Here is a 26,981-nt window from a genome sequence, read left to right as displayed (position 1 = left end):
AGCGAGCTTCCTTTTTTTTTTAAATATATTTTTATTGTGTTTTCGTATTCACATCATCAAATAACAATGAATAGTAGTAACATATATGGGACACGCAGGTCCCGAAGGAGGCCTTATAGATTGAGGCACGCAGGCTTCTGTTTTCCTAGATAAACAGTATAGTAGACTCGCAGGTCTCTGTTGTTTCGGCATCTGATGTCTTTAAGGGACACGCAGGTCCCTACTGGCCCTTGTGTGTTGTGGCCCTTTGGCATCTTTGGAGTCTTGTGGGTTCATGTTCAAGTTGGGTGCCATCTACTTCGTTGTAGGGTAGTAGGGCTTTAGCTCATCCTCCCTTTGGGCCTTGTGTTTGACGTTTTCTAGTGTCGGCCCCAGTCGTGGAGTTTGTCTGTGAACCCGGCCCCCGCTGTTGTCAGTATCCAGTGGATCCATGTGTCAAGGTATTGTTGTGTTCGGTCAGTAGATTTCATGTGTATGTCTTCCGTCACCCGTAGGTCCTCCATTTGTGTAAACCACTTGTCTAGTGTAGGTGCGTCTTTGTTCTTCCAGTGTTGTGGGATAAGCTGTTTTGCTACATTGAGTATCCTGATAGTAATTGACCTTTTGTATCTATTACTCGGTGTGGTAGTGTGATGGAGGAGCATTGCAGCTGGGTCAAAGGGGGGTGGCTGGTCCGTAAATAGCTTTAGCATTTTGTGTATCCCCTGCCAAAAGGGTTGTATCTTTTCGCACTCCCACCAAATGTGTAGGAATGTCCCCGCCCCGGTTCCGCATCTCCAGCACTGTGCTAGGTGGTCTGAGAATATCTTGTGTAAGACGTCCGGGGTGCGGTACCAGAGCGTGAGTAGCTTGTATGCGGTTTGCTAAATACTGCGCAGTGGTGTGTTAACGAGCATATTTTATCCCATTCCCCTTCACTAAAGTTGCGGTTCAGGGCCGACTCCTATTTTCAGCGAGCTTCCTTTTTGAAGAAAACTAGATCAGAGCACTTAAAAGACTTAGAAACTAAATTATGTAATTTAAATCTGGCGAATAAATGTGACCCTTCTTCATCTCTTGCTGAGGAACTACTTGACGTCAAATCTAAAATAAATGCAATTCAGCTGGATCCCACAACCCTGATGCTACAGAGATTAAAACAAACTTTTTACACTAAAGGCGATAAAGCTTCTCCATTACTAGCTTCCAAGTTACGCCACAGGACTTCTCAGTCCAGAATTGAGAATTTGATAAATGAGGAGGGTATAAATATTACTCATACTAAGAAGACTAGCAACACGTTTGCAATATTATCAAAAAAAAAAAATTGTATAATTTGGCTTCTGATCCTACTATTAGGCAACCAACATTTAATAAAATGTGCTCTTTTCTGGATAGGGTCCCTCTGAAGCAAATCTCTAGAGACAAATTGGACTTACTAAATTCTCCTGTATCCTCAGATTAAATTTCCAAAGTAATCAATATGATACCAATTGGCAAGGCCTCGAGTCCTGATGGATTTACCATGTCTTATTATAGATCCTTCTCTGGCATTTTGATCCCATAATTTTCTTTTTTAATTCGTTATTTTTTTCTGTGCATAAGATAACACAAAGGCTTACGATGCCACGACAGCAGAAGCAAGCAATGATATCAATGTAGAACATATACATGGCATGAGAAAGTGGCACAGTGTTTAAATATAATAATACACAGGCTAGTCGTGTTTGTCTATTTAGAAGTCACAGGAGTAGAAATAGATGCAGGCATAAGACAGGTAACAATTTAAACTTCGCTTAATATGTGTTAGCACGGTAACAAGATTAATTAGCAAAATTATTGAGGCATATACAAAGCTAGGATGCAAGATATATGAAGTACCACAGCATTTTTGTTCTTAATCTACTACACAGCAAGTACCTGTTAGTGGTAGGAGCAAAGTGGGGGTCTGTGGCTGAGAGACTATATATTAATAGGCATATAGTACACTGCAGAATACTTTTAGTCCCAGGGTCTGTTCTTGTCTTTCACTCCACGCCATCTCTTGAGGCTGGATCTTTCAGTCCCTGGTTGTGGCTGAACAGGGGGTCGCCAAGGCTGCACAGAGCCGATCTACGCGTGTCAGCAGCTCGCCACTGTGGTGTGTGGGATCAATGTTGCCTGTAAAAGTAGTGGTGGTGTTGGCAGCCGCCATCTTAGGTGAGCGAGGTTGTATTGCTGCCTCTCGGCTTTGCCCATCCAGTAGGGCTGGTGTGTGCAGGATCAGGCTAGTAGGGATGCCGTGGTAGACCGGGATGACCCCCGCCGGTCCAAAGGGGGGGAGGGGGAGAAGGGTCTGCGGTGCCTTACAGGACTTCAGAGCTGGGAGACCAGCTGCATCTCCCGCCCCGTATCTACTGCTAGGCCGCAAGTCGGACCTGCCTCTGCAAGTGCGCCTGGGGAGTTCAAGATGCCCCTGCCCCATTCTCACTGGGTGCTCCATGGGGTGGGTAAGTGAGGTACCCGTTTAGCTCTGCTTGGTTGCCGCAAAAAGGACTTAATGTCGGCCATTCAATCGGAGCCCCGGGTGGATGCGGCTGCTCTGCATGGCGGTCAAGCTCCGCCCCCTTGATCCCATATTTAACTCAACTATTTAATTACTATTAGAAATCGGGTGAAATGCCGGGGGAGAATTTGAATGCTGAAATAATTACATTATCCAAGATTGGTAACGCACCCATTCTGTGCTCAAATTTTCGTTTAAGATTATTGATAAATAAATTACATAGATATACTCTAAAATATAAGCAAACAGATTATCTCCAATTTTACGGTCATTGATTGATAATGATCAAGTGGGATTTATTATGGACTGTCAGGCACCGGATAGCACAAGCCAATTTATAAACTTGATACACCAAATTAGACTAGATTGCACACCCTCTTTGCTTCTATCTTTGGATTCGGAGAAGGCGTTCGATAGGATTCATTGAGATTACCTTCGGGAAGTGTTGTCACGTTTCAACTTGCCTGTTCCTTTCATCTGGGCTGTGCTCGCACTTTATTGCAGACCTATGGCCAAAGTTTCAGCGGCTGGATTCATGTGTAAAACTTTTGAATTATCCAATGGCACAAGACAGGGCTGTCCATTGTCACCACTTTTATTCGTGCTGGCGATGGAGGCTCTGGATGAATTAATACATCAATCAGTTGACATTGAGGGAATCTCTGTAGCAGATAAAGAACATAAAATTGGGCTATTTGCAGATGACATCATACTTTCTTTAAAAAACATCTTCTGACCTCACTACCTCCACTGATGTCTTGGCAATATCTCAGATTATAAATTGAATACAGAAAAAACTCAAGCTCTTCAATTTTTTATACCATGGTTTGGTTTAGACACCATGAAGAAAATGTATGATTTCAATTGGAGGGATTTATATATATATCCTATCTGGGAGTAAACCTGTGCAAGAATCTGTCCAAGATGCATATATGTAATTTGGAAAAGGCCTGGTCTTGGGGCGGGGCCGGACTGCCGAGCTGAGGGGTCGCATACAGTTGGAGCGCCGTGCAGCATCGCGCTTTATACCTACTTTGTAGACCAGGCATAAACAACCTTCGGCACTGCAGACTACACCTCCCATGATGCTTTGCCAGCATTATGTGTGTAAGAGCATTATGGGGGATGTAGTCCACAACATCTGGAGTGCCGAAGGTTGCCTATCCCTGTAATGTAGACCCTTCATCCGCATTTTCTAAACCTGAAATAACTACTAACATTGCTAACATTGCCAACCAACACACCTTTGTACCTGCGGTGGATACTCCAGCAGAACGACTGCGGCCTACCTGGCGGTCGGGACCTTGAGGGGCGGCTGACCTCGCAATCTCTGACCAACCTGGAGCTTAGCCCTCGGCGGTTAGACACACTGTACCTATCCCCCCCCCCACAATACTACTCCTATCCCCCCTTGACTAAAGCCCTAGTCCCACACCCACATAGTACTAAAGCCCTATTGTACAGTGCTACAGAATTTATTGGCGCTATATATTTATTATAATAATAATAATAATAATAATAATAATAATAATAATAAAGTCCCTATCCCAAACAATTCTGCCCCTATCCTCCACACTAAAGCACAGTGACACAGAAAGGGGCTGGTGGGCAAGTAAGAGACACAGGGGGATATAATACACTAATGGGGGGTGTAACACACACAGGGATAACACATTCAAGAGGGGATATGTAACACTAAAGGGGTACGAAATTTGAAAGAGGGGTTACGAGGCACAGGTGAAGATACATGTTAATTGGGGTGGTGGGGGGGGAAGCAAAATATATATTCGCCTGTGTAGCCAAAAATCCTTGCACCAGCCCTGCATAGCGTGAGGACATCCAACGTAAGGCAACCAAGTGTCACCTAAAGACCCAAAAAATCCCTCTACTGGCTGTCTAATAGATAACCACTAGAGGTGGTGTTAACTCAAAGCTAATTATTGCAGTTTCTTAAACATTGCAATAATTAGACTTGCAGGGTTAAGGGACCTGGGACACTAGACCCAGACCACTTCAATGAGCTGAAGTGGTCTGGGTGCCTATAGTGTTCCTTTAGGCAACCTCAAAATTTTTATGAAAATAGAAAATCAACACGAAAATAAAATGAATAATATTGTATACTTACAATATATTTTTCCCCCCATATCACTTTCTGAGGTTTACAATTAGGAACGCCCAACCCTCCATGTTTCTTCCGGACAATTAATTGAAATAAGCAGGTAAGCAAGGAATGACAAGTGCTGCCTTGCAGCATGTAGTATTCATCCATTAATGAAGAGACAGACATTCTTATTTTAAACAAACTAGAATCCCATATGAACGGTCTCCCAGCACTGACAGAGGGATGATAAGTTATACATGCTGCAGGGTAGTATTTTCATTTGTTGCCCATCAGCATAAAGACATAGTATTATGTGAGAATGTAACATGCCTAGCTGCAATGTTCCATGCTTCCCTGTGATATCAGCCAGCAGCACATTGTCCTGCCATTCCCCCAGTCTCTGTATGGGCTGCCTGCCTGGGGCGGTCCTCCTGCAGGTAACGTGTCACTAGACCTGCAGGTTCACCACTCCCAGCCAGGACTGAGGGCCACAGCCGTGAATGTAGCTGGTGTGGAGGGCTTCCCAGGAGGCCACTACTAGTCCATTCATATCCTTGCAAGCTGGGCTTATAGATCACTATATATACACAGTATTGGCTACTGGTTTTACCTTCCGGACTACGAAATCCAACACAGATGCAGGAACAGGAGAGTACAGCAGGATCTCCTCCGGTAAGGGAATGGACCTCAATCACTTCCATGGCTTCAGGCTCTTAAGTGGTTAAAGGACACCGTCACTGAACAACTGGTTTATTCACTAAACAGCGGACTGGGAACTGAATCGCAAAACTCAGACTAAAGTAGTCAAACTGTGCCAATAAGCTGAGTTGGAGAATTTAGCCAAAATAAAAACAAAACAATTTTACCCTGAAATTTGCAATACAGATTTTAGACACTAAAAGTAAGATTTTATTGAATAGCCAATGATGATTCACACAATTCTACATTGCAGCGAATTAAATGGTCAGAAGACATTATTCAGGCTAAACTAGATGATTTGGCACAGTTTGACTATGTTAGCCTCGGTTTTGGTGACTTACCCTGCTCTAAGTTCGGTGTTGCTGACGCTACGTTTGCCAGGTTAACCATGAGGATAATCAGTGATAGATCGGACTGAATTCACATTAAAATCACATTTTTAGCTTAGGTTAGCCACAATAATTTGTTCTAACGCGGCTATTTTGCCCTGACATTCTAAATTCAGAATTCCTGACAATTCACACTTTATTGAAAGTGTTTTCCTGGACACAAATCAGGGCTCACTAGCCATTAGCCAGTGAAAATGTAGCCCTATCAGCATGACCTGCTATGTCCAGGAATACATTCCAAAGCACTAGTATCACTGCTGCATTGAATCAGTCGTGATAAATGGAGTGCACAAGGTTTTTAAATTCTTATCAACACAAAAACAGGTTATATTTTAGGTTCAAAGCTTTAAATTCTGAGAGACTCTGTTGGTTACCATGGTGATCATTCCTTATTTAGTATTTTGCCCTAGAATACACCCTGTTTTTACCTTGATAAACTGGCTCCGCATATTGTAAAAGGTGGATCAGGAGAAATGACTAATCCCTTTGTGATGTAAACGGTTACAGGTAAATTCATGGGGTCACAATGTTGTATTCTTTAATGATACATACTATAATAAAATACAAAACAACTTTTTCTTTTAATAAATTTTGATAAATTGAAACATTTGGAGATTGGCCGTGAACATTTATTACAGATTTCATAATTCTAATTTAAACATCAACATCCTTATTATTATTATTATTATTATTATAATCCATAACTTTTAACCAAAACCAAAATAAACCATTAACCATTTCCAGGCTCCTTGAAGCCAGGAGCCATAAATACATATAAAAACCAAATCCAGTCCTGTGATGCCCATGAGAGTGACATATTCCATAATAAGGTCACAACAATATTCATAACTGAAAAAGGGGAGGGTGGGGCTGCAGTTCAAATACTTACAAGCAGCCAACCTTTAATTGTCTGGCACAAGTTGAGGTAAATAAATTTTGGTGCCTTTACATTTATACTCCAGCAGTTCCTGCCGCTAGATGGCTCACGCCAAACAAGAAATGCGCGCTGCCCTGCTTAACACCCTGCTCGCACTGGATCTGCAAACCCCAACCCGATACTTACCCACAAACCTCCGCTCCATCAAACTCCATGAGGGCTGCTCCTCATTTGTCTACATGCCCGACATCCTATTTGTATGACTCGGCCTAGGATTTTAATATGTTCAGTCACCATAGCTTTGAACGATCAGGGGCTTTTAACTTCAGTCTCAAAGTGTATGTGTGTATATATATTTAAAATAATTCACATGAAAAGTCACGTTTCAAGATGAGCTGTCACCTCTCTAGAAGTGACTAGAGCTTACTCACCATAGGTTATCAATAGATTTACCAAGAAATGCTGTACAAGTACATACACAATTGAATTTATTGGGGCGTGGAGTTTGTGCTTACCTGCACAAATGTTTATTTTTTTATTATTAAGGGAACACTATAGTCACCTAAACAACTTTACCTTAATGAAGCCGTCTTAGTGTATAGATCATGCCTCTCCGGTTTCACTGCTCAATTCACTGCCATTTAGGAGTTAAATCAGTTGTTTCTGTTTATGCAGCTATTGCCACACCTCCACTGGCTCTGATTGACACAGCCTGCATTAAAGGGACACTATAGTCACCTGAACAACTTTAGCTTAATGAAGCAGCTTTGGTGTATAGAACATGCCCCTGCAGCCTCACTGCTCAATCATCTGCCATTTAGGAGTTAAATCCCTTTGTTTATGAACCCTAGTCACACCTCCCTGCATGTGACTTGCACAGCCTTCCATAAACACTTCCTGTAAAGAGAGCCCTATTTAGGCTTTCTTTATTGCAAGTTCTGTTTAATTAAGATTTTCTTATCCCCTGCTATGTTAATAGCTTGCTAGACCCTGCAAGAGCCTCCTGTATGTGATTAAAGTTCAATTTAGAGATTGAGATACAATTATTTAAGGTAAATTACATCTGTTTGAAAGTGAAACCAGTTTTTTTCATGCAGGCTCTGTCAATCATAGCCAGGGGAGGTGTGGCTAGGGCTGCATAAACAGAAACAAAGTGATTTAACTCCTAAATGACAGTGAATTGAGCAGTGAAATTGCAGGGGAATGATCTATACACTAAAACTGCTTTATTTAGCTAAAGTAATTTAGGTGACTATAGTGTTCCTTTAACAAAACTGGTTTCACTTTCAATCAGATGTAATTTTCCTTAAACAATTGTATCTCTTTCTATATAAATTGAACTATAATCACATACAGGAGGCTCTTGCAGGGTCTAGCAAGCTATTAACATAGGGGATACGAAAATCTAAATTAAACAGAACATGCAATAAAGGAAGGATAAACTGTACATGACTCTTTACAGGAAGTGTTTATGGAAGGCTGTGCAAGACACGTGGAGAGAGGTGTGACTAGGGTTAATAAACAAAGGGATTTAACTCCTAAATGGCAGAGGATTGAACAGTGAGACTGCAAGGGCATGGTCTATACGCTAAAGTTGTTTTGGTGACTAAAGTGTTCCTTTCATGCATGAGAAGCTACAGTCTTAAGATCTCAAAAAGTAGTTTCTCCTTTTTCCAAATGCTGCAGATTTTGCTTATTATGACCTTGGTTTAATATTTTTGGATTGACTGATTTAATATTTAGAACATAGAAATATAGAATGTCACGGCAGATAAGAACTGTTTGGCCCATTTAGTCTGCCCAATTTTCTAAATACATTCATTAATCAATGGCGTTATCTTAAGTCTAGGATAGCCTTATGCCTATCCCATGCATGCTTAAAGGGATTCTACAGTGCCAGGAAAACAAAGCTGTTTTCCTGGCACTATAGGTTCTTACAGTGACCCCCTCCTTCGGGCGGCAATGAAATGTTTTAAAACCTCTTCAGTCACTTACCTGAATCCAGCACTGAGTCAGGCTCCACCTACGCTCCTCCCTCTACGGGGGAGACCTAATGCGCATGCGTGGCAATGGGCGCGCTCGCACTAGGATTTCCCCAGTGGGAAGTATCAATCAATACTTTCCTATGGGGATTCCGGTGATGCTGGAAGTACTCATGCTTAGTGTGAGGACATCCAGCATCATTTAGGCGACCAAAAGTCGTGTAAGCACCCGAAAGTCCCTTTAGTGGCTGTCTGGTAGCCACTAGAGAATGAGTTAACCCTAGCAGGTAATTATTGCATTTCTTTTTAGATTTTTTTTTTTTTTAATTCTTTATTTTGTTGTGCATAGCTTTTTCAAACAACTTTTGTGCCATGGTGGCCGGCTATGGTATTATATGCTTATAGAGGTATATACATGGCATAGAGGTGAAAAGCACATTTTTCAATAAGGAACAACAGTAAATTATAACAGTTTAGTTGGTCACAGTGAGGTTAGTTTAGCGTTGTGTGATGTTTGGCTATGTATTCTGTGTGATTCTTTGCAGTCTACTATGGGACTAGCTGGTCTCGGTAGGGTGTTCGTGCCGGGCAGGCGAAGTGGTGTGACAGTTTTACGGTGGTTTGTATCAGTGATGTGTTTGGATGGTCGTATGTGTACAGGCTTCAATGCTTGTGTCTGTCGTGTTTTGAGTGTGTTGGGCCTGTTGCATGGGCAGTGTGTGTTGATGCTTTGGATCGTGCTGTCATGTGGTGTGTCTCGCCTTGCTCTGTCTCGGCATTGAGGGTGGTTACCCCTAACCATGTGGGTAGCGGGGGGAGGGGGGTGATAGCTCTGTGTCCGTGGAACGTATTTTCGCATTCGGGCATCGACGTTCTTTGTGCTGTTCTGGGTCTGGGTACCTGAGTGTCTGTCTGGGAGTTAGTCAGAGAAGAAACAATAAATCATAGTGAAAGGCAACATAAGCATAAAGTATTAAACATAAAGTATGAAACGTGAAGTTATCTTCTGTCGGATTCTCCTTCGCTGGGATGAGGGCACTGTGGGAAATAGTCCGACATGGTCCGACTTTGGGTTTCGCCAGTGGGCAAGTGTCCATGGAACTTAAGACCCCAGTCCACTTGTTCCCGGGGCGTGAGGGGAGGCTATTGCGTTTTCTCCGTTCTCTCTTCGGCGTTTCGGATTCTGGATCGGCAAACTGATGGTTTTCAGGTAGTTGGCTGCTTCCTCCGGTGTTGTGAGGACTTGTGTTGTCCCTGCATGGGTGACTTCCATGGAGCCTCCTGCTCCCCACCTGTAGGTTATACCTGCAGCGCGTAACTGTGTGTCAGTTTGGCCGTATGACTTGCGCCACAGTAGTGTGGCTCTAGATAGATCTTGATAGAATGTAAGTTCTGCTTCTTCAAAGGACAGCGGTGTGCGATCCTTAAGCGCCGCCATGATATGGAGCTTGTCCTGTACTGTTACGCATCTTAAGATGACGTCTCGAGCTGCTGGTGATTTCAGTTGTGTGTAGGTTGGGAGCCGATAGACTCCATCTATGGTGAGTTTCTTAGCAGTTGCGTGTGGGAGTATGCTGGTCAGGAGGCGCCTAGCGTAGTGCGGCAGTTCTTCTGCTGTAATTGCTTGTGGGATCCTCTGATTTTAATGTGTGTTCGCCTTTGTCTATCTTCTATGGTCGCCATTTTAAGTGCCATGATTTTTTGGTGGTGCTGTATGTGTTGTACCTGATCTTCCAGCGTTGTCAGGTGTGTTTTGACTTCCACCACGTCTTGTTCTGTCGCAGTTACCCGGTCTGTGACCGTTTGCACTTCCGTTTTGAGGAGGGCCGTGTCGGCCGCCCAGAGCCTGTGTATGTCAGCTAGTAGGAGTTTGAGATCGCCTTTGGTGGCCGGTGCGGCGTCATCTGGGGCTTCGGGCTGCGGTGTCAGCGTGGTCTGTATGGCCGGCTGGGCCTCTGATCTGCCCTGCTCTGTTTGGGGAGTGCGGTCTGACTCCCAGTCATCTCCTGTGGGCCTAGGAGCGGGACGTGGCTGCGCGGGGCGTTGTAATAGCGCGCCTATGTCTCTGCTGTCCGCCGCAGGTTTTTGCGACCTGCGCTCCATTGCCGGTGAGGGAGCCGGTGGCTCCGTAGGTGTGGGGATTAGTGGGTGCCCCCCTCTCTATAACCTTGGTCGGAGCAGGAAGTCCTCCAGGTCTCGGATAGTCGGCGCGAGGTAGGCCCCGGTTTTGCGTTTCCGCTTAGGGAGCTTCTCCGGGTGTAAAAACGGCATCGATCGGTGCCTCTTGTCTTTCTGCCCCCGTCTCTGAGGGTTGTAGGGCTGGATGGGTGCCCGTTTCGGTGATTTTGCCCAGATTCAGTGAGTACGGTTAGGAGACTAGAAATGGCGTCTGGTGCCATGCGATGGCAAGCCCCGCCCCCAGATTTATTTTTTTATGATGTATATTTTGGTATTTTGAAAAAAATATTTTTAAATGTTTGTTTAGCCAAAAATATTAAATTGAAGCATATATTTAGCCTGTTCTTTTTTAACCTTATTTTCTGTTTTATTTCAGGAGTCTTTATATTATGAGCATCTAAACAAGTGCCTGACAAATATCCACAGGGTAATGATATATTTTTATATTGGATTTATTTCCCCAGATTCTGACTTAAATCAAAGGATTCTAACAAGTAATACCTAAACTTTTTTTAATACTATTTCTGGGGCCCAAATTCTAGCAATAAATGAAAAGACTCTCCCTAGTGTCAAAGATGAAGCACTGTGGATGTGCCAATGGAAACAATTTTTTGAGACAGTAATATGGGCCTGGAAAATATGATGTAACTGTACCAACTAAAAAAATGGGAATGGGGCAGTCATGGGTCCTGACCAACAGCTATAATAAAAGGGTTTCTGAATCATACTGATTTTCACATGCTTGTAATATTTTTTATTTTACAACATACATTTTTGATCAGATAAATAAAAATATATAAATAAATATAAAAAAAAACACTGCTCTAAACCTTCATATGATAGGATTATAACCATCTGCCTCTAGCCTTTTCACATGCTTTCTTGTTAAACATGCAGAAGGACAACGTTTGGCTATTACAGAGAGTCCTCGAGGTCACTTCAATACTTCCAGGAGCTTCCATTAGCTCTCCTGAACAAAGTTTTGAATTGCAGGGCTTGATCATTGGCTGAGAGTGTTAGAGTTCCATGGTCAGTTGTTGCGGTGGGGAGCAGTGCTTGACAGACCCCAGGTATACCATTCTGAAAAGGTTTGACTACTTAAAATGGGTTTGGAGTACACCTGGCACCATATCCACTACAGCAAACTGTAGTGGTTATGGTGCGTGTAGTGTTTCTTTAAGATGAAGTATCTTTTCAATTTAAAATATCTTTTATTAGGTTGTATTAAAAGCTTCCTCAAGAGATCTCCCTAGACTGAAAATCAATTTGTTGTGTGATTTTAAGGTGCAGGAGACCTCTATTGGTTGCTTTTAATATTGAAGTTTGGGTTTTGTCTATCACTACTAAATGCATTACAATAAAAATACTACCAATTTACAGATCATGTGATCAGATGTCCTAATATTAAAAAGTGAATCAGATTAAAGAAAGAACACAAAAATAACTTTGATTTATTGTTCTAAAAAACATCCCCCCCCCCCCAAATACTTTATTTTTAAAATGAATTACCCCCCAATACAACCCTTATCATAAAATTGCTCCTATCTGTCATCACTTACCTCCCAATATATGTAAAGCTGTCCTCATCGAATCCCCTTACTTCTGGAATAAGCACCACCCCATATTTAGTCAGCTCCCTCTTCCTCATCTCTTGGCAAACATCTGAAAAGTACACTTACTCTTAACTCTCGGTCCATCGCATCTGGTTCATGAAGCTGGAAAGAATTATAAAGCCATTTACTTTGGCCTTCATCAGACAGATCATTAGTAAACTCCAAATCTTACCACCATTCCCAAGGGAAACCAAACGTAAATCTCAGGAGGTCTAAAAACACATAGGGAGCAACAAGCATATCTGGAATGGGATATTGTCTTTGAGTCTACCATAGAGAACACTAAACACAAGTGCTGTGTGTATCTCTTCTACTTGGGGTAGAACTGTACTGATTTTGTGAACCTGTCACACTGTACTGCTTTTGGTCTCTAGTGTCTCTTTCTGGGCTACAACATACTCAGAGCATTTAGCCTACGAGAGAGAGGCAGATCAGCATGGTGTGCATCCACAATAGGCTGATAGGCTCCTGTGATGTCTACACTAATGCATATTGTGCCACTGGCACTGCTCCCTGCTGGCACATCCAATTGTTGCCTATGTTGGGAGGTATGGCTCACATGATTCTCCTGTTTATGTGAATGGGAAAACGCTGTACATATGTGAAGTAAGCATCCAATTCATTTTACAGATAAAAAAATAATTTCCCCGAGCTCTGAAACACATCTTCATTATCTCGAGCATCCAGGGAGGGATACCAAGGCCAGCCCAAAAAAGCTCATGGGTTTTTTGTTTTTTATTTTACATTTTTTTTTAAATAAAATTTGTTAAATTATCTTGGGAGCACTTTGAACATCATAATCACCACCTATTATCAACTTCACCTACTTAAATCTGCTCGTGCTCTTCCCACCTCTATTTCAGGTAATACAGAAGACCAATGACATATTGTGTAACATCAGTCACCCCTCTGTGTGCAGTGAAGTCCTTCTTTCTTCTCGGGGTACAGATTACATCTCAGGTATGTGTAAATACAAAACCTCTGTGTGGCTAAATGTATAAAATGTTTTTGATCTGAGTGAATCAGAAAACCTTTCTGACAAGTAACTAAACTATTGAATTGGTTTTCTAGTGCCCAGTAGAGCATTTTATTCTTCATTTTATAAGCTGAATAGTTCTCTGCTCACCACTCTGATCCATACACTACCATAAAACCAACTATATTTGTATATACATTGTTACATAGTTACATGGGCTGAAAAGAGACATGTGTCCATCAAGTTCAGCCTTCCTCACATTTGTTTTCTGCTGTTGATCCAAAAGAAGGCAAAAAAAAAAAAAAAAAAAACAGTTTGAAGCATTCAAATTTTGCAAAAAACTAGGAAAAAAATGATATAACGTATTAAGTTTATTAAGGTGGGTTTGCGGTGTGGGTACATACACTACATCCCCATAATTAATGACCGGCATTAGCATTTGTTGCACTATCTGTTTCCTTACTGTAGGGCTTAGGCAGGATTTGTTTCTGTACAGGGCACCTAGTTTTGGGTAAGGTTTTGAGGAGATTTCTTCAATGTGAAGGCCAAAAGGTAGATTGGGGTCTAGCAACATACCTAGATATTTAAAAGAGCAGATAGCTGTCAGTGTGCTATTTGAATTTGTTCTGATACACAGTTGTTGATTTTTTAGTTTACGTAATTTAGGTACAGTTTCAAAGATCATTGTAACAGTTTTGTCAGTGTTTAGGAAGAGTTTGTTATCCGCTATCTACTTTTCTACCTCTGTGAATTGGTTTTGGAGCACAGCCTCAAGCTGCGGTAGCTTGGGTTTACTAGTGTATATTATTACCGTGTCGTCTGCATACATGTGTACAGTTGAGGATTTGCAGACGTTAGAAAGATCATTTATAAATAATGTGATTAGCAGGGGGCCGAGTATTGAGCCTTGGGGAACACCACAGGTGACTGGAAGAGGGAGCGCTATCAGAAATGGCCACATATTGCAATCGGTCTGAAACATACGATCGTGACCAGGTTAGCGGATAAGCACCAAAGCATGAGTTTTTACATTTCTGCAAAAGAATGCCATGGTCTGCTGTGTCAAAGGCCTTGGCAAAGTCAAGGTAAATAGCTCCAGTTAGGTCTCCTTGTTCCATGCCAATTTGGATGTCATTGCAAACTTTTAAGAGGGCAGTCAAAGTTGAGTTATTTGGATGAAAGCCTGATTGATCAGGGGTCAGATAATTTGATTGTTGATAATATTCACATAGTTGCGTGTGGACGCATTTTTCCAAGATTTTTTACAATACCGGCAGCAATGATATCAGGCAATAGTTAGATACCAAAGTATTGTCACCACTTTTGTGGATAGGTACCACGTATGCAGTCTTCCAAAGTTTGGGTATGTATCCTGACACCAGGAATTCATTGATAAGGGTTGTGACAATTACCCTACATTGAAAAATTATATCCTTGAATATTCAGTTTTTGCAAGTATGCACCTAGTTGCTGTTTAAGCATCTGTACGGACTCTAATAAAACCACTTCTTCAGGCAGAGAATTCCATATCCTTATTGTTCTTATGGTAAAAAACCCTTTCCTTTGCCTTAGATGAAATCTTATTTCTTCCAGTCTAAACGCCTGACCTTGTGTCCTATGTAAAGTCCTGTTTGTGAATAGATTTCCACACAATGGTTTGTATTGGCTCTGGATATATTTGTTTTACATTGTTTTTACTGTACACGTTAAATAGTAGCAGGCATAAGTCATAATTGATGCATCGTTGCCTTCACAGAAGCAAATTAGGTCAGATGATAAACATAGAATGCGTATGGTCGCCTGCGCGGAGGCTTATAAGGTTAAAGAAATAGATATCATTGAATCAGTGGCATTCAATCATTGTCGACATATTTTACTTCGCAGAGCTATTTGTTTTGCCTAGCGACTTTTTTTTTTTTAAATTATTTTTTTTTAAATTCTTTCTTTTTGTAGTGCTTAGAATTACAGACACGTTTATAGCGCCACGAAAGCAGATATAAGCCAATAGAGTAACACAAGATATTCAGTAACATGGCAAGCATTAACAGCACCATTTATTTTAGAGAGGTCAGATTGGTAGGACTGTCTATAATGTTAGTGACATCCCTACTGATAACTACATGAAGTAAAATTAGACAGTTTGGGTAAACTTTTAAAGATTAAACGTAGTTGAGACCTACGTGGGTAGTGAGGCCTCTAGGGCTGTGTAGGTGTGTGAGCATTTTGGATAATAGTGTCAGTTGCCTTAGGCCATATGTGTAGCGTATGAGATTATCCAGGGAGTTGGATGGTTAACGAGCATGAAGCACCGTGTATGTTGGTTGCAAGCATTATCAGTGTGAATATGTCTGCTAGTCGTCCTGCTGTGTGTGACATTTGCTTAGGTGCATATGATGTTCTACCACTGGGCTTTTAGATGAGGCATAGGCAGTCAAATAATAACGATAATAATTAGGCAGTTCAGTCATGCAGGTTAAAGACAATCAACGGTGGGCTAATGTAAAATTGAAAAAAAGGAAGGAAAAAAAATTGAAAAAAACGAAGCCCAGGGCTCTGTGCTCCTTGGTGATGCCAGGCTAAGTCATCCAATGCCGCTTGGCGGTCTTGCGCCGGGTTCCAGCTGCTCTGCTACCCTGCTATGGTGTATCCAGCCGATCAGTACAATGCAGGAGGTCTTCATAACAGCGAGATCTGAGCCCCATGGTGCGGACCTGCTAGCACGTGGGAGGCCGTGTGAGGCGGTGTACTGCGGGCGGTGGCGTCTCCTCCAGGGTCTACCCGGGCGAGGGTCTGCTGCTTGCTTGTGTCGGCTGAGGAGTTCTGGTGCAGTCTGCCCGGGATCCCTTGGTCGTGACCAGTCCTTGATTGACCCAGTTTGCCGCAGCTGTTTCCCAGGTAGGTTTCGTTTCGCCTGGTGCTGGCGTGGGTGCCACCATTAGCAGTAGTAGACTCTTGGGCTTTTGGGTTCCTCTATTTTGCCGTCCCCGGCGCCGTTTGCATGCTTTGATAGACATCTTAACAGGCGGAGGTGTGCGCTCATGCTGGGGGTTCACCGGCACCGTGGTGGCGACCCTGTGTGCCTTGGCCTGAAGCTCCCGGATTGTTATCCTTCTCCAAAACCTGGCGAATAGCTCATCCAGCCTGGCTTCGAGGTCGTTTTTGTCTATGTCTCGAGTACATGTGGCGGCGGACATTTTGCCTGGCTGTGCCGCTGCTCGCTGCTCATCAGATTCAACCCCAGAGGCTCGGGCAGGGAGGTTGCCCCTCAGGGCTGGACCGGGATAACCCCCGGTCCAGGGGGGGGAGCAGGGCATCAGTGGGTCTGTACCTCCAATGTTTCGGCGAGGAGAGCGGCCGTCTCTCCCCGGTTCCGCCATCAGTAGGCCGCAGCTTTCCAACTTGGGCTCTCGTTCACCAACGCGCTCGATTCATATATTGGGCTGATCACCAGGTCACCCCTGACATAGGCAGTGCACCCCGGCTTGTTTGATTTCTCGAGTTTGGCGATTGTTTGTAAAATATCAGCAAGTAGAGCAGGAGCCCAGCTTTCGTGCCTCCTCTCAGCTTGCTGACTTCTCTGGATATATTTCTATAATGTCATCATATCCCCCCGAGGCAAAGTTTTTTTTTTTTTTTTTACTTTATTTTTGCTGTGCAGGTAAGAAAAATTACAAACTGGCTCCAGGTACCCCAACGGCAGTCCTTGAGCTGCTTGGCTTGTATAACAAATAGGGTAGTTGCTAGGCATTGCACATTTTTTGGTAAATTAGGTGCAAGATAAGCTTACATGCAGGCAGTATATTTAGTTTAGCTAGGTACATGCTTAGATATGAGAGATATAGCATCACCCCTTAGACCCCTATAGCTACATATAATTGCAGTTAGTAAGGCTAGAACAGTGAGACAGGTAATATTTCAACATTGCCATAGTTATACTGGGGCAGGTAAAGACTAGATAGGTCATATTTAGAAAGTCCCCTTGTGACTCGTGGATTCAGCTTGTTCGCGCTGTTGTTGTCAGGGTACCTGTGGTCTCTACCTCCGAAAGAGGTAGAGACTTAGCTGTTCCTCCATCCAGACGGCCTGATGGCTCCCTTCCCCGCGGTCTATCCGGTCATGCTAGGCCGGCCGCGAGGGAGTGACTGCCTTTTACAGCATCTAGGCAGGAAGTAGTCATCAGGACACTCCCCCGGAACGACCTGTCAGTCAATTGCTGCAGGACCAATCAAGACGCCTTGGAGGCGTGGTTACTGCTCTGAACAGGGTATTTAACAGAGCTTCTTTCATTAGCTCATTGCCCTGTCGTGGTTCTAGCTTGTTCTAGTCACTCAGTGCTTGTGTATTCTATTATCCCTTTTGGTTTTGACCCGGCTTGTTTACCTTACTCTGCTTATCTCTGTTACCCTTGATTCGGCTTGTCTCTCGCTTACCTGTCTTCTGTTACCCTCGACCTCGGCTTGTCTTTGACCATTCTATACTGTACTACTTACGTTAGTCCGGCCATTCTAAGGTCCGGTATACGTATCTGGCTACTGTTTGTACTCTGCGTGTTGGATCCCTGTCCCCATCCTGACAGTTGTCCGGTGGTCTGCCTGTGTTGCGGCTGCTGCAGGGCTGGTTGACAGATGCTGCACGGAGTGATGTGCGGCATCCGGCTCGCTGGACCTGGACCCCGGTGTGTCTAGAGGGTGGCGAGGTGCGGAGTGGGGGCTGATGTTCCCTGCTGTTCAGGCAAGTGCTGGCTTGGCGTGCTGTGCCCCTTTTCCCGCCGCTAGTTGCTGTTCCATCCCCTTACCGGAGCCGGGAACTTGAAGAGAGTCACCCGAGGTAGGTGTCCCATTAGGGTGCCGGGATGCGTGCGTGCGGCTGGGTTTTGTGGGTGTCTGCTCCTTTGGTGCTGCTGAACCACGTTGGTTGCGGCGTTTGTGGGGTGGGCAGCTTTCATTCAGCTCTTGGGGTAGGCGCACGGTCTCCGCCATCCTAGAGTCTGCATCTGGTAGTGCTGCTAGGCCTTAGTCTCAGTCGTAGTGGTCGGGGCTTCAGGGTGAGGACCGGGATCACCCCCGCCGGTCCAGAGGGGGGGGAACGGAGCCGGTTCCTCGAGGGTGTAAGCCCCAGGTTGGACACTGTTCAGCAGGATAGCGGGGCGGCGGCCGTCCGCTCCACTCACTGCCAGAGTAGGCCTCAACTTCAGCATTGAAGATTTCTCCCCCTGGGGACTAATACTTGTCGAGCAAGCCTCACCCTGAGTTCAGTGCACTCTGCCCGTCGAGGGCCGCCGTTGCTGGCCGGTATTTTTGTTAAAAGTCGTAGTTTTGTGGTTGAATGGCTTAGTTTTTGCTGGAGCTGGTCTGTCTTGCGACCGTCCAGCTCGGCGGTCCGGCCCCGCCCCCCCGAGGCAACGTTTTTTTTAAACTAAAGAGGATTAAATCTATTAACCTTTCTTTATAGCTAAAATTGTGTAGTCCGTTTCTGCACTCTTTCTAGTGCCAGAATATCCTTCTTTAGAACAGGTGCCCAAAATTGCACAGCATATTCAAGATGTGGTCTTACCAGCTATTTTATAAAGAGGCAAAATAATATTCTCATCCCGAGAATGAATGCCCTTTTTCATGCATGAAAATACCTTACTGGCCTTAACCACTGCTGATTGACATTGCACATTGTTGCATAGTTTGTTGTGTATAACAATTCCCAAGTCCTTTTTGTGTGTGGTTATCTCTAATCGCTTCCATTGAGGGTATAAGTTGCTTGTGCATAACTTTGCATTTTTCTACGTTAAATTTAATCTGCCATTTGAGTGCCTAGTCCCCCAGTCTATCTAAATCCCTCTGCAGCAAAGTAATATCTTGCTCACATTGTATTACTTTACAGAGTTTTGTGTCATCTGCAAACACTGAAACTTGACTTTTAATGCTTTTTTTTTTCAAGATCATTTATAAACATGTTAAATAGAAGGGGTCCCAAAACAATACTCCGAGGGACACCACTTGCCACCTCTGTCCAGCTTGAAAATGTAATATTAATGACAACTTTCTGTACTCTAATTTTTAAGCCAATGTTCTACCCAAGAACAAGAATTTTCATCTAGACCAATTTCTTTGAGTTTGAAGAAAATCTCAAATCCTAGTTGGATTATTTTTTTCTCTCTGTTTTCTGCCTGTTTCTGGAGGTAATTATTTACTACATTCATACATATGCCAATGGTGATTGAACCACTTTACTCACAATTACTATATACTCCTATTCAAGAACATCCCACACTAAATATATGATCATTTCCATTTTGTGTTTGTTCTGTTGTGTGTTCCAGAGATTTCGGAAGTGTATAGAATATCCAGAAGGATAGAAGGAGGTATGAGAAATCTTCACCTGTATAATGAAACTTTGCGGCTCATCCTCCGGGACATCGACTTGTCATGGAATAACTTGCAGGCATTTGTGTCATTGTGTCCATGGGTGCTTCAACGTCTGGTAAGCTGTTGCCACTATCTAGTTTACAAGCTGTAAGATAAATATATAGCATGCATCTCCCCGACTCTGGCTGATAGTTTAATCCACATTCATGTAGATTATCCACTATCGGATGCATTTATGGAGGCACAACTGAATTAATTCTGATGCAAACTGCTAACTTTGCAGCAATCACCATGAAGCATTTGAGAAATTCCATCTTCGCTTCCATAAAGCAGGCCTTACCGTTATTTTCCCCATTACCCAAACAGTATAGAAATTAAAGGCAGAATAAGACCCCCACATTTGTCCTTGGAACAGTGGAAAAAATATCTAGTTCTTCATAGGGTTTGAGATACAAATACCTACTTAATTCCTGGAATCACAGGTCCACTGAATGAAATAGGAGAGGGAGAAGAGCCTAGAACATGTCAAAACACACCCCTGCTCAGTAATGTATTTGGACTCTACGATAACTGAGGCCTGATTAAGCAACTGCTTTCCCTGCATGTTCCAGTACAACCCATATTCCAGAACCCATCTAAACAAGCATTGTCTTAAAGCTACACTGTAGGCTCTATAGCCATTTCAAAACAGTTTAATGTTCAATGTACTGTCAAAGCCAGAGGACTCCAGACACTATAACCATCTTAATGAGATGAAGCAGGTATCGTGCCTACAGTCCCCTTTAATTAATACTTTATTTATACCGCCTCCTACATGTATATCAACATTCTATAGTAGCACCTATAGCCAAGCAAAATTACATGAACCCCATGTTTTAGTACCTCAATAAATTGTCATTTACTTTCAAGGTTGTGACTTGTGATATCCTGAGTAACTATTTAGTACAATGTGTTTTGTATACCATGCATACTAGGGATTTAGTCTTGTGCATTGGCAAAAATGGCAGAGATATAAATGTTGTATGTTGTATGTTGTAAGTTAAATAAAAAAAAATTGCTGCCAGTTCCTGATCAGCAGCAATGAGGCAGTCTTTGCACAGCAGCACCATTCAGATTATTTAGGCAGCGTTTTATTGAGTGCATTTCTATTATCAAATAAGTCAAAGTGAAAAATATTATTATTGGCATTTATATAGCGTCAACTTAATCCGCAGCACTTTACAATATTATAAAGGGGGGGGATTTAATAATAAATGAGACAATTACAAAATGTACAGGACCAATATTCATGTATAATTGCTTTTAATAGAATTGTGGCACAAATCCAATTATATTTTTAAGAAACATATGTGGATCTGGTAGCATTTGATTCATGAAATCCTATCATATATAACTTAATTTCTTTGAAAATGTGCATTGGTCAGGCTATGTTTCACATGAAAAAATTGCATTTACCAAACCCCTTGAAACACAAATTCTTTGTTCTCTATTGCTTTTTGTGTCACACCTGACAACACAGTATAGTTATGTGGCTCTGAGTAAATTACCCATTTGGCAACTGTAGGTGGCTAAAGACAGTGGGATCGTAGAATTGAAAGCTTGTTATTAGAGAAGCTAACTTGGGAAAGTAATAGAGAGCATTTTTAATTGTTAAAATCACTAATAAATCAGAAGAGAACCTGGTCGCAAAATCTAGTTTCTAAATCAATTTCTAAGGAGAAAGTTTGGAAAGTAAGATGTATTATCATGCCAGTTCATTGCTTTAAATCAGAGTTTATTGAGAAAAAATAAACTAAGTAAGAGCATCTGTAATGTATTAGGAAATTATCAAAACAGACAGAAAGAGTATGGATAATCTAGAGCAGGTGTAGACAACCTTTGGCACTCCAGATGTTGTGAACTAAATGTCCTCTGATACTTTCCCCGCATTATGGCTGCTAGAGCATTATGGGAGATATAGTCCACAACATCTGGAGTGCCGAAGGTTGGCCACTGCTTATCTAGCGCTAATTACACTATTTCTTCAGCTGAGATAACATTTATATCCAAAGAAGAATGCTTAGGAATAACCAAAGAATATAGGTACATGCAAAGTAAACCCAAACAAGAAAATTGCTACAAACATTATACATTGTCCATGGGCGACTCACAGGGGCAGACTGACCACTCGGGCAGATTGGTCATCGATCGAGGGCCCGAGGCAGTCATGGGCCCTGCTAGCTGCACAGCCATGCTCTAGCTGGGGAGATCAGATCAGAGATTTCCTATCCCAGCCTTTATGCCCCCCATTTCCTATCCCAGCCCCACTGACCCCCTTTACCCTTCCCAGTCCCGATGCCCCCCTCTTTACCCATCCCAGCTTCTCTGCTCCCACTTTACCCATCCCAGCCTATATGCCTACTTTAAACATTCCAGAATCCATACCAGCCACCTATGCCCCCATTACTTATCCCAGACTCTATGCTTCCTTTTACCAATACTAGCCACCTATGCATCCCTTACCCATCCCAGCCCCTATACCACCTTTCACCCACCCTAGCCTAAAGGCATCCTTTCAACATTCCAGACTCTATGCCCCTTTTCACCCATACCAGCCACCTATGTCCCCATTCACCCATCTCAGCCCTTATACCCTCCATTACCTACCCCAGACTCTATGCCCCCTTTCACCCATGCCCCCCTTTATCCATCCCAGCCCTTTACCCATCCTAGCCCTTATGCCCCCTTTCACTCATCCCAGACCCTATGCCCTCTCTACCCATCCTAGTCACTATGCCTCCTTCACCCACCTCAGCCCATATGGCCCCTTCACCAACCACAGCCCACATGCCCCCTTTATCCATCTGAGCCCCAATCTCCCCTTACCCATCACTGCCCCTATACCCCCTGCACCCACAACAGCCCCTATTCCCACCTGCACCCATCCCAGAGCATATACCCCCATTTACCCACTACAGTCATATCCCTCTCATTCCTATCCCTCCCTGCCAGTAAGGGTTACTCTATTCAAAAATTGTTTTATTAAACAGCTGTTTTTGGTTGGATTAATCCCTTTTTCGGGTGGCCCTGCAGGTGTGGCAGTCATGACTGTGTGGCTCTCACACAGCCATCCTGGGTGCTGGGTAGAGCGCACATGATATCTGTGTAGCTGCACAAAGACCTTTCACCAGTAAGGGGGTCCTTGATCTCCTGCTGACCGAGGGCTTACTGAGATGTCAGTCCGCCCCTGGTGACTCAAGAGGCTTCAGTCAGTGGATTCCTAAAAATAGTAAAACTCTTTTGAGCCCAATATAGAGAGGAACATCGGTGCAAAGAACCTATTTCAGGCTGGGTCTTGTTCCTCACAATTTCTGTAGGTAAATGAGCTCTGCTGTCTAGGCTCCTACACATGAAAGTGACCACCGTTTGAGGTCATTTAGTTTAATTTGAGGTCGTAATTTAGAGAAGCAGGAGCAAAGGGAAAAGAAGATTATCTGACCTTGGAGAACTCTTTCAAAAAACCTTGTACCCCTGGACATTCCCTCCATATGTGCGACATACTTCCAGTGTGTTGGGGTGACAGTTCAGTGATTTGATAGCATGTAAACATTTAGGAAATGCATTTTGTGTTTAGTGGTATTTTAACATGCTTGTTAGGGGGATATAATTTATATAAGAAATTATGGGGGTTTCATAACAGAAGATCTGTTCTTGATATTAATAGCCCTCCTTCTTGTCCCTGGATTGTGAAATTGAAGGCCCCGTCTCCGATTCAGCCCACTGCTCAAAAACATGCTGTGGTGTCTGCCTACTAGCAGATAAACAGGTGAGCTACCAGATGTAAATTATACTTTATACATCATATGCATGCTGATTGGTCCTTGTGAAGATTCTTCTTCATTGCAGAGGAACAGTTTAGGCTTATGTATTGCATGTCAGGGAGGCTGGCACTTTCTAAAGCAATAGAATTAAAACCTAGCATTTTAACTACAACCATGTGCATTGAAGTCCATATGTATATTGTAAATGTATTTGATCAGATTGTTGAATGAATTTCTCCCAACATATGGGAAAGATTGGAAGCTTCCATTTACCTGTGCACGCAGTTTAATTCATTTAGGTAAAGGGATACTAAGCATCAGAACAACTCTAGCTTTTTGAAGCAATTTAGGTGCATAGATCATGCCCCTGCAGTGTCTCGGCTTAGTTATCTGCCAAGGAAAAGGGTTTTCATTTTTACAGCACAATGTGTTGAAGTCATCTCCTGCTCTGTTAGTCAAACTTCAGTTAAGGCTCCTGCAAGCTATAGCAGACAATTAACAGTGGAGAAAAATATTCAAATTAAACACATCTTTTTCATGACGTTTTCATGTAGGCTGTGTGAGTCACAGCCAGGGCCGGTGCAAGCATTTTTGGCACCCTAGGTGAAAACAAATTTGCTTCACCCAAACATGCAGACTAACACACATGCTGACTCAAGTAGACACACACTGACCATACAAACTGACACACTGACCAGTGCAGGTGCACACATACAGACACACACATATAGACTCACTGACCCATGCAGGCACACAGTGGCCCATGCAGACACAGACACTGACCCATACAGAAAGACATTACACACAACACACACACTGACCCATACAGACAGACACAGTAATCCATACAGACACTCACTGACCCAAACAGACTGACATACATACATAAACATACTGACTGAAGACTAACACACATTCTCTGACATACCCTACCTTCATTGCTGTTCGTTGCCTGTGCCTGGCTGCCCATCATGTCCTTTCTCAGCATATTTCCTGTTCCTGTTATGGTCCCGCCCACTTCTCACCATGTACAGGGGAAGGGGCGGGAGTGAGGAATTAAAGCGCCCGAGCCCTGCCACAATGGATGCCTGGGAGGGACCTGTCTCTGAGGGCTGTTGAGTATTCCGCCGGACCGGTATTTTACCGGGCGCTAGTCAGCAACAATGTAAGTGCTTCCGAACGCCCGGTAAAATGGCCGGCGGCATACTCAGAATAATCTAAATAAGTTGATGGAAGGTTGGCCGCGGCACAAACATAAAGCCAGGGCCGGCGCCCCACCTTAAGCAGCACCCTAGACGGCCGCCTAGTTTGCCTATTGGGAGCGCCGGCCATAGTCACAGCCAGGGGAGATGTGTTTAGGGCTACATAAATAAAGTGATTTAACTCATAAACGGCAAATAATTGAGCAGTTAGACTGCAGGGGCATGACCTATGCCAAGGAAGCCAATCAGGAAGGCATTTTCTGAAAGCTAGAGGGATGGCTAAGGAGGCATGCTTAATATGTGTGTGTGTGTGTGTATATATATATATATATATATATATATATATATCTCCAAAAACTAAAGAGAATTTAACATGCCAAAATGCAGCATGATAACGAGGTCAAATGCCATTATCGGAATTAAATTTGTGTTGATGCCAATTTAACTTAGATTAATTATCTTTTCCAATCTCAATTTTCCCTTGTCCGAAACTTATCGAGCAGGTGGACATGTGTATGATGTACTTTCACACTAATTCAACAAGCAATCACTTGCACGTGTAATATGCATTTATAAGTGGCATCACAGTCACTTAAGTACCACTTTTTTTTTTTATATTATGCAAAATGCTTAACCCCTTAAGGACACATGACGTGTGACATGTCATGATTCCCTTTTATTCCAGAAGTTTGGTCCTTAAGGGGTTAAAAAACAAAAACACAACAAACAGGCAGTATTCTGTTCATAGCAGAAACTGGTTCAAATGTCAAAGTTTGATATATCATGAAAATGAGCACATGAATGTAGTTTTATTTTGCTCAATGGTAGTTGTGGGTATTAAAAACAAACTAAAGGAAAGTTTCAGAAATGCTAAAGTGCATCCCATATCTCTTTTCAGCACGGGGCAGAATTCACAAATGGCATGTTAATGCACGGAGAAAACCTGTATCACCCAAGCTGTGCTAACTTCTGGATAAATTGCGTGGATTTAACTTTACCAGTTTTGTCTTGTCAAAAAAATTGCTCTTTTTGTGCAACAGTACATGAAGGAAATCAAGCAGGAGGAGAAAATATATGACCCCCCCAGGATGTATATAGATGATCAGTAGTCCACACCTGCATCTCTTGTCTTACTTGCATACGTTAGAACCTCATGGTTTTGTGGATAAGGAAAAGAAGATGCACATAACACTGCCTACAAATATTCACCTAGTGGAGTGGACTTAAAAACCTGAATGACTGATTGCCTTCCAACAAATACCCTTGTGTACAGTGCAGTCTATGTGATGAATGTACTGTGTTTATTTTTATTAAGAATACATTTTTATACTAGAAAATGTTCTATTGCTCTGCATACTTTTAATTTATTGATTGCATACGTAGCAATTTAATATGAAAGTGTATGTTACCTTGTGAGTACCTCTTTCACTTAGCTTTCTGAATAGGGAGATAGTTGTAAGTTTAGAGCATCATTTGACAAACAGCACATTGGCAGCATCCAATTTGTGCCTTACTAATTAAAGCCTTGGACCATCAGAGGTAGTTGCTGGGCAGAGGAAAAATGGGTTAAACCCTTTGAGGTAAGACGTTGTGGGACCTCCTGGCACCATAACATCCTCATTGAGATTAAGTTTTTATAGTGCCGGATTTTTAAAGTTTTTTTTAAAGAAGTCTCTGTTTTTTTACTTTAAATTTGCAATTGTAGGTCCTTGTATTCATTTGTGTTGTTTAATTTCATGCAGCCATTTTACAATATAAATATTTTGTGGCAATAGTTTATTCCTACATTTTTCGGTATGTAGTACATGGTGGCAATTGAGTTTGTCCACAGGGTGAGTGCCATTGCTCAAAAAATAAAAATAAAAAAAAGTTGTACACATTCTGTGGTGGAATCTCGGTAAAAATAAATTTAGTAGGCCGAGATTACCACGTGGCATGTGTACGTGCATATGCTGACGTATCGATCAGTTGGTTGCACGAGGCAAGATACGATCAGTAGTGTACGGAGCATGTGCAAGAATACAGGATATAGTATTCCCCTCCTCCATTGTGCTGGACAAGCCATGCGGTCAAACAGGAAGTTAATTCTTATTTGTGTTGATTGGTTAAGAGAATGTGCGGGTGGAGCTTAATATGGGAGGAGTTATATGCCTATATAAGGAGCCTGCACTATTGTCCGGGGCTCAGAACTTGTGGTATTTTGGTGACGCTAGTCCCTCTGAGTCCCGATCGGTGATCCAATAAAGAATCTCTTCCTTCCTGAAGAAACCTGTGTCCATCT

General features: G+C 42.8%; 1 protein-coding gene across 1 annotated transcript; it reads left to right on the top strand.

Annotated features, from left to right (window-relative positions):
* Positions 1–5,106: 5,106 nt before the first annotated feature.
* LOC134612575 (synergin gamma-like) lies at positions 5,107–26,350 on the top strand. The gene is made up of 6 exons (XM_063456961.1): positions 5,107–5,297; positions 11,127–11,177; positions 13,227–13,323; positions 19,653–19,813; positions 23,402–23,503; positions 25,599–26,350. The coding sequence occupies exons 1-6, from the start codon at positions 5,262–5,264 to the stop codon at positions 25,776–25,778; spliced, it is 627 nt and encodes a 208-aa protein (XP_063313031.1). The 5' UTR covers positions 5,107–5,261; the 3' UTR covers positions 25,779–26,350.
* Positions 26,351–26,981: the final 631 nt, after the last annotated feature.

The sequence above is a fragment of the Pelobates fuscus genome, chromosome 5 (genome assembly GCF_036172605.1).
Source record: "Pelobates fuscus isolate aPelFus1 chromosome 5, aPelFus1.pri, whole genome shotgun sequence".
NCBI classification, from domain to species: domain Eukaryota; kingdom Metazoa; phylum Chordata; class Amphibia; order Anura; family Pelobatidae; genus Pelobates; species Pelobates fuscus.
This window is presented reverse-complemented; position numbering and strand designations above follow the sequence as displayed.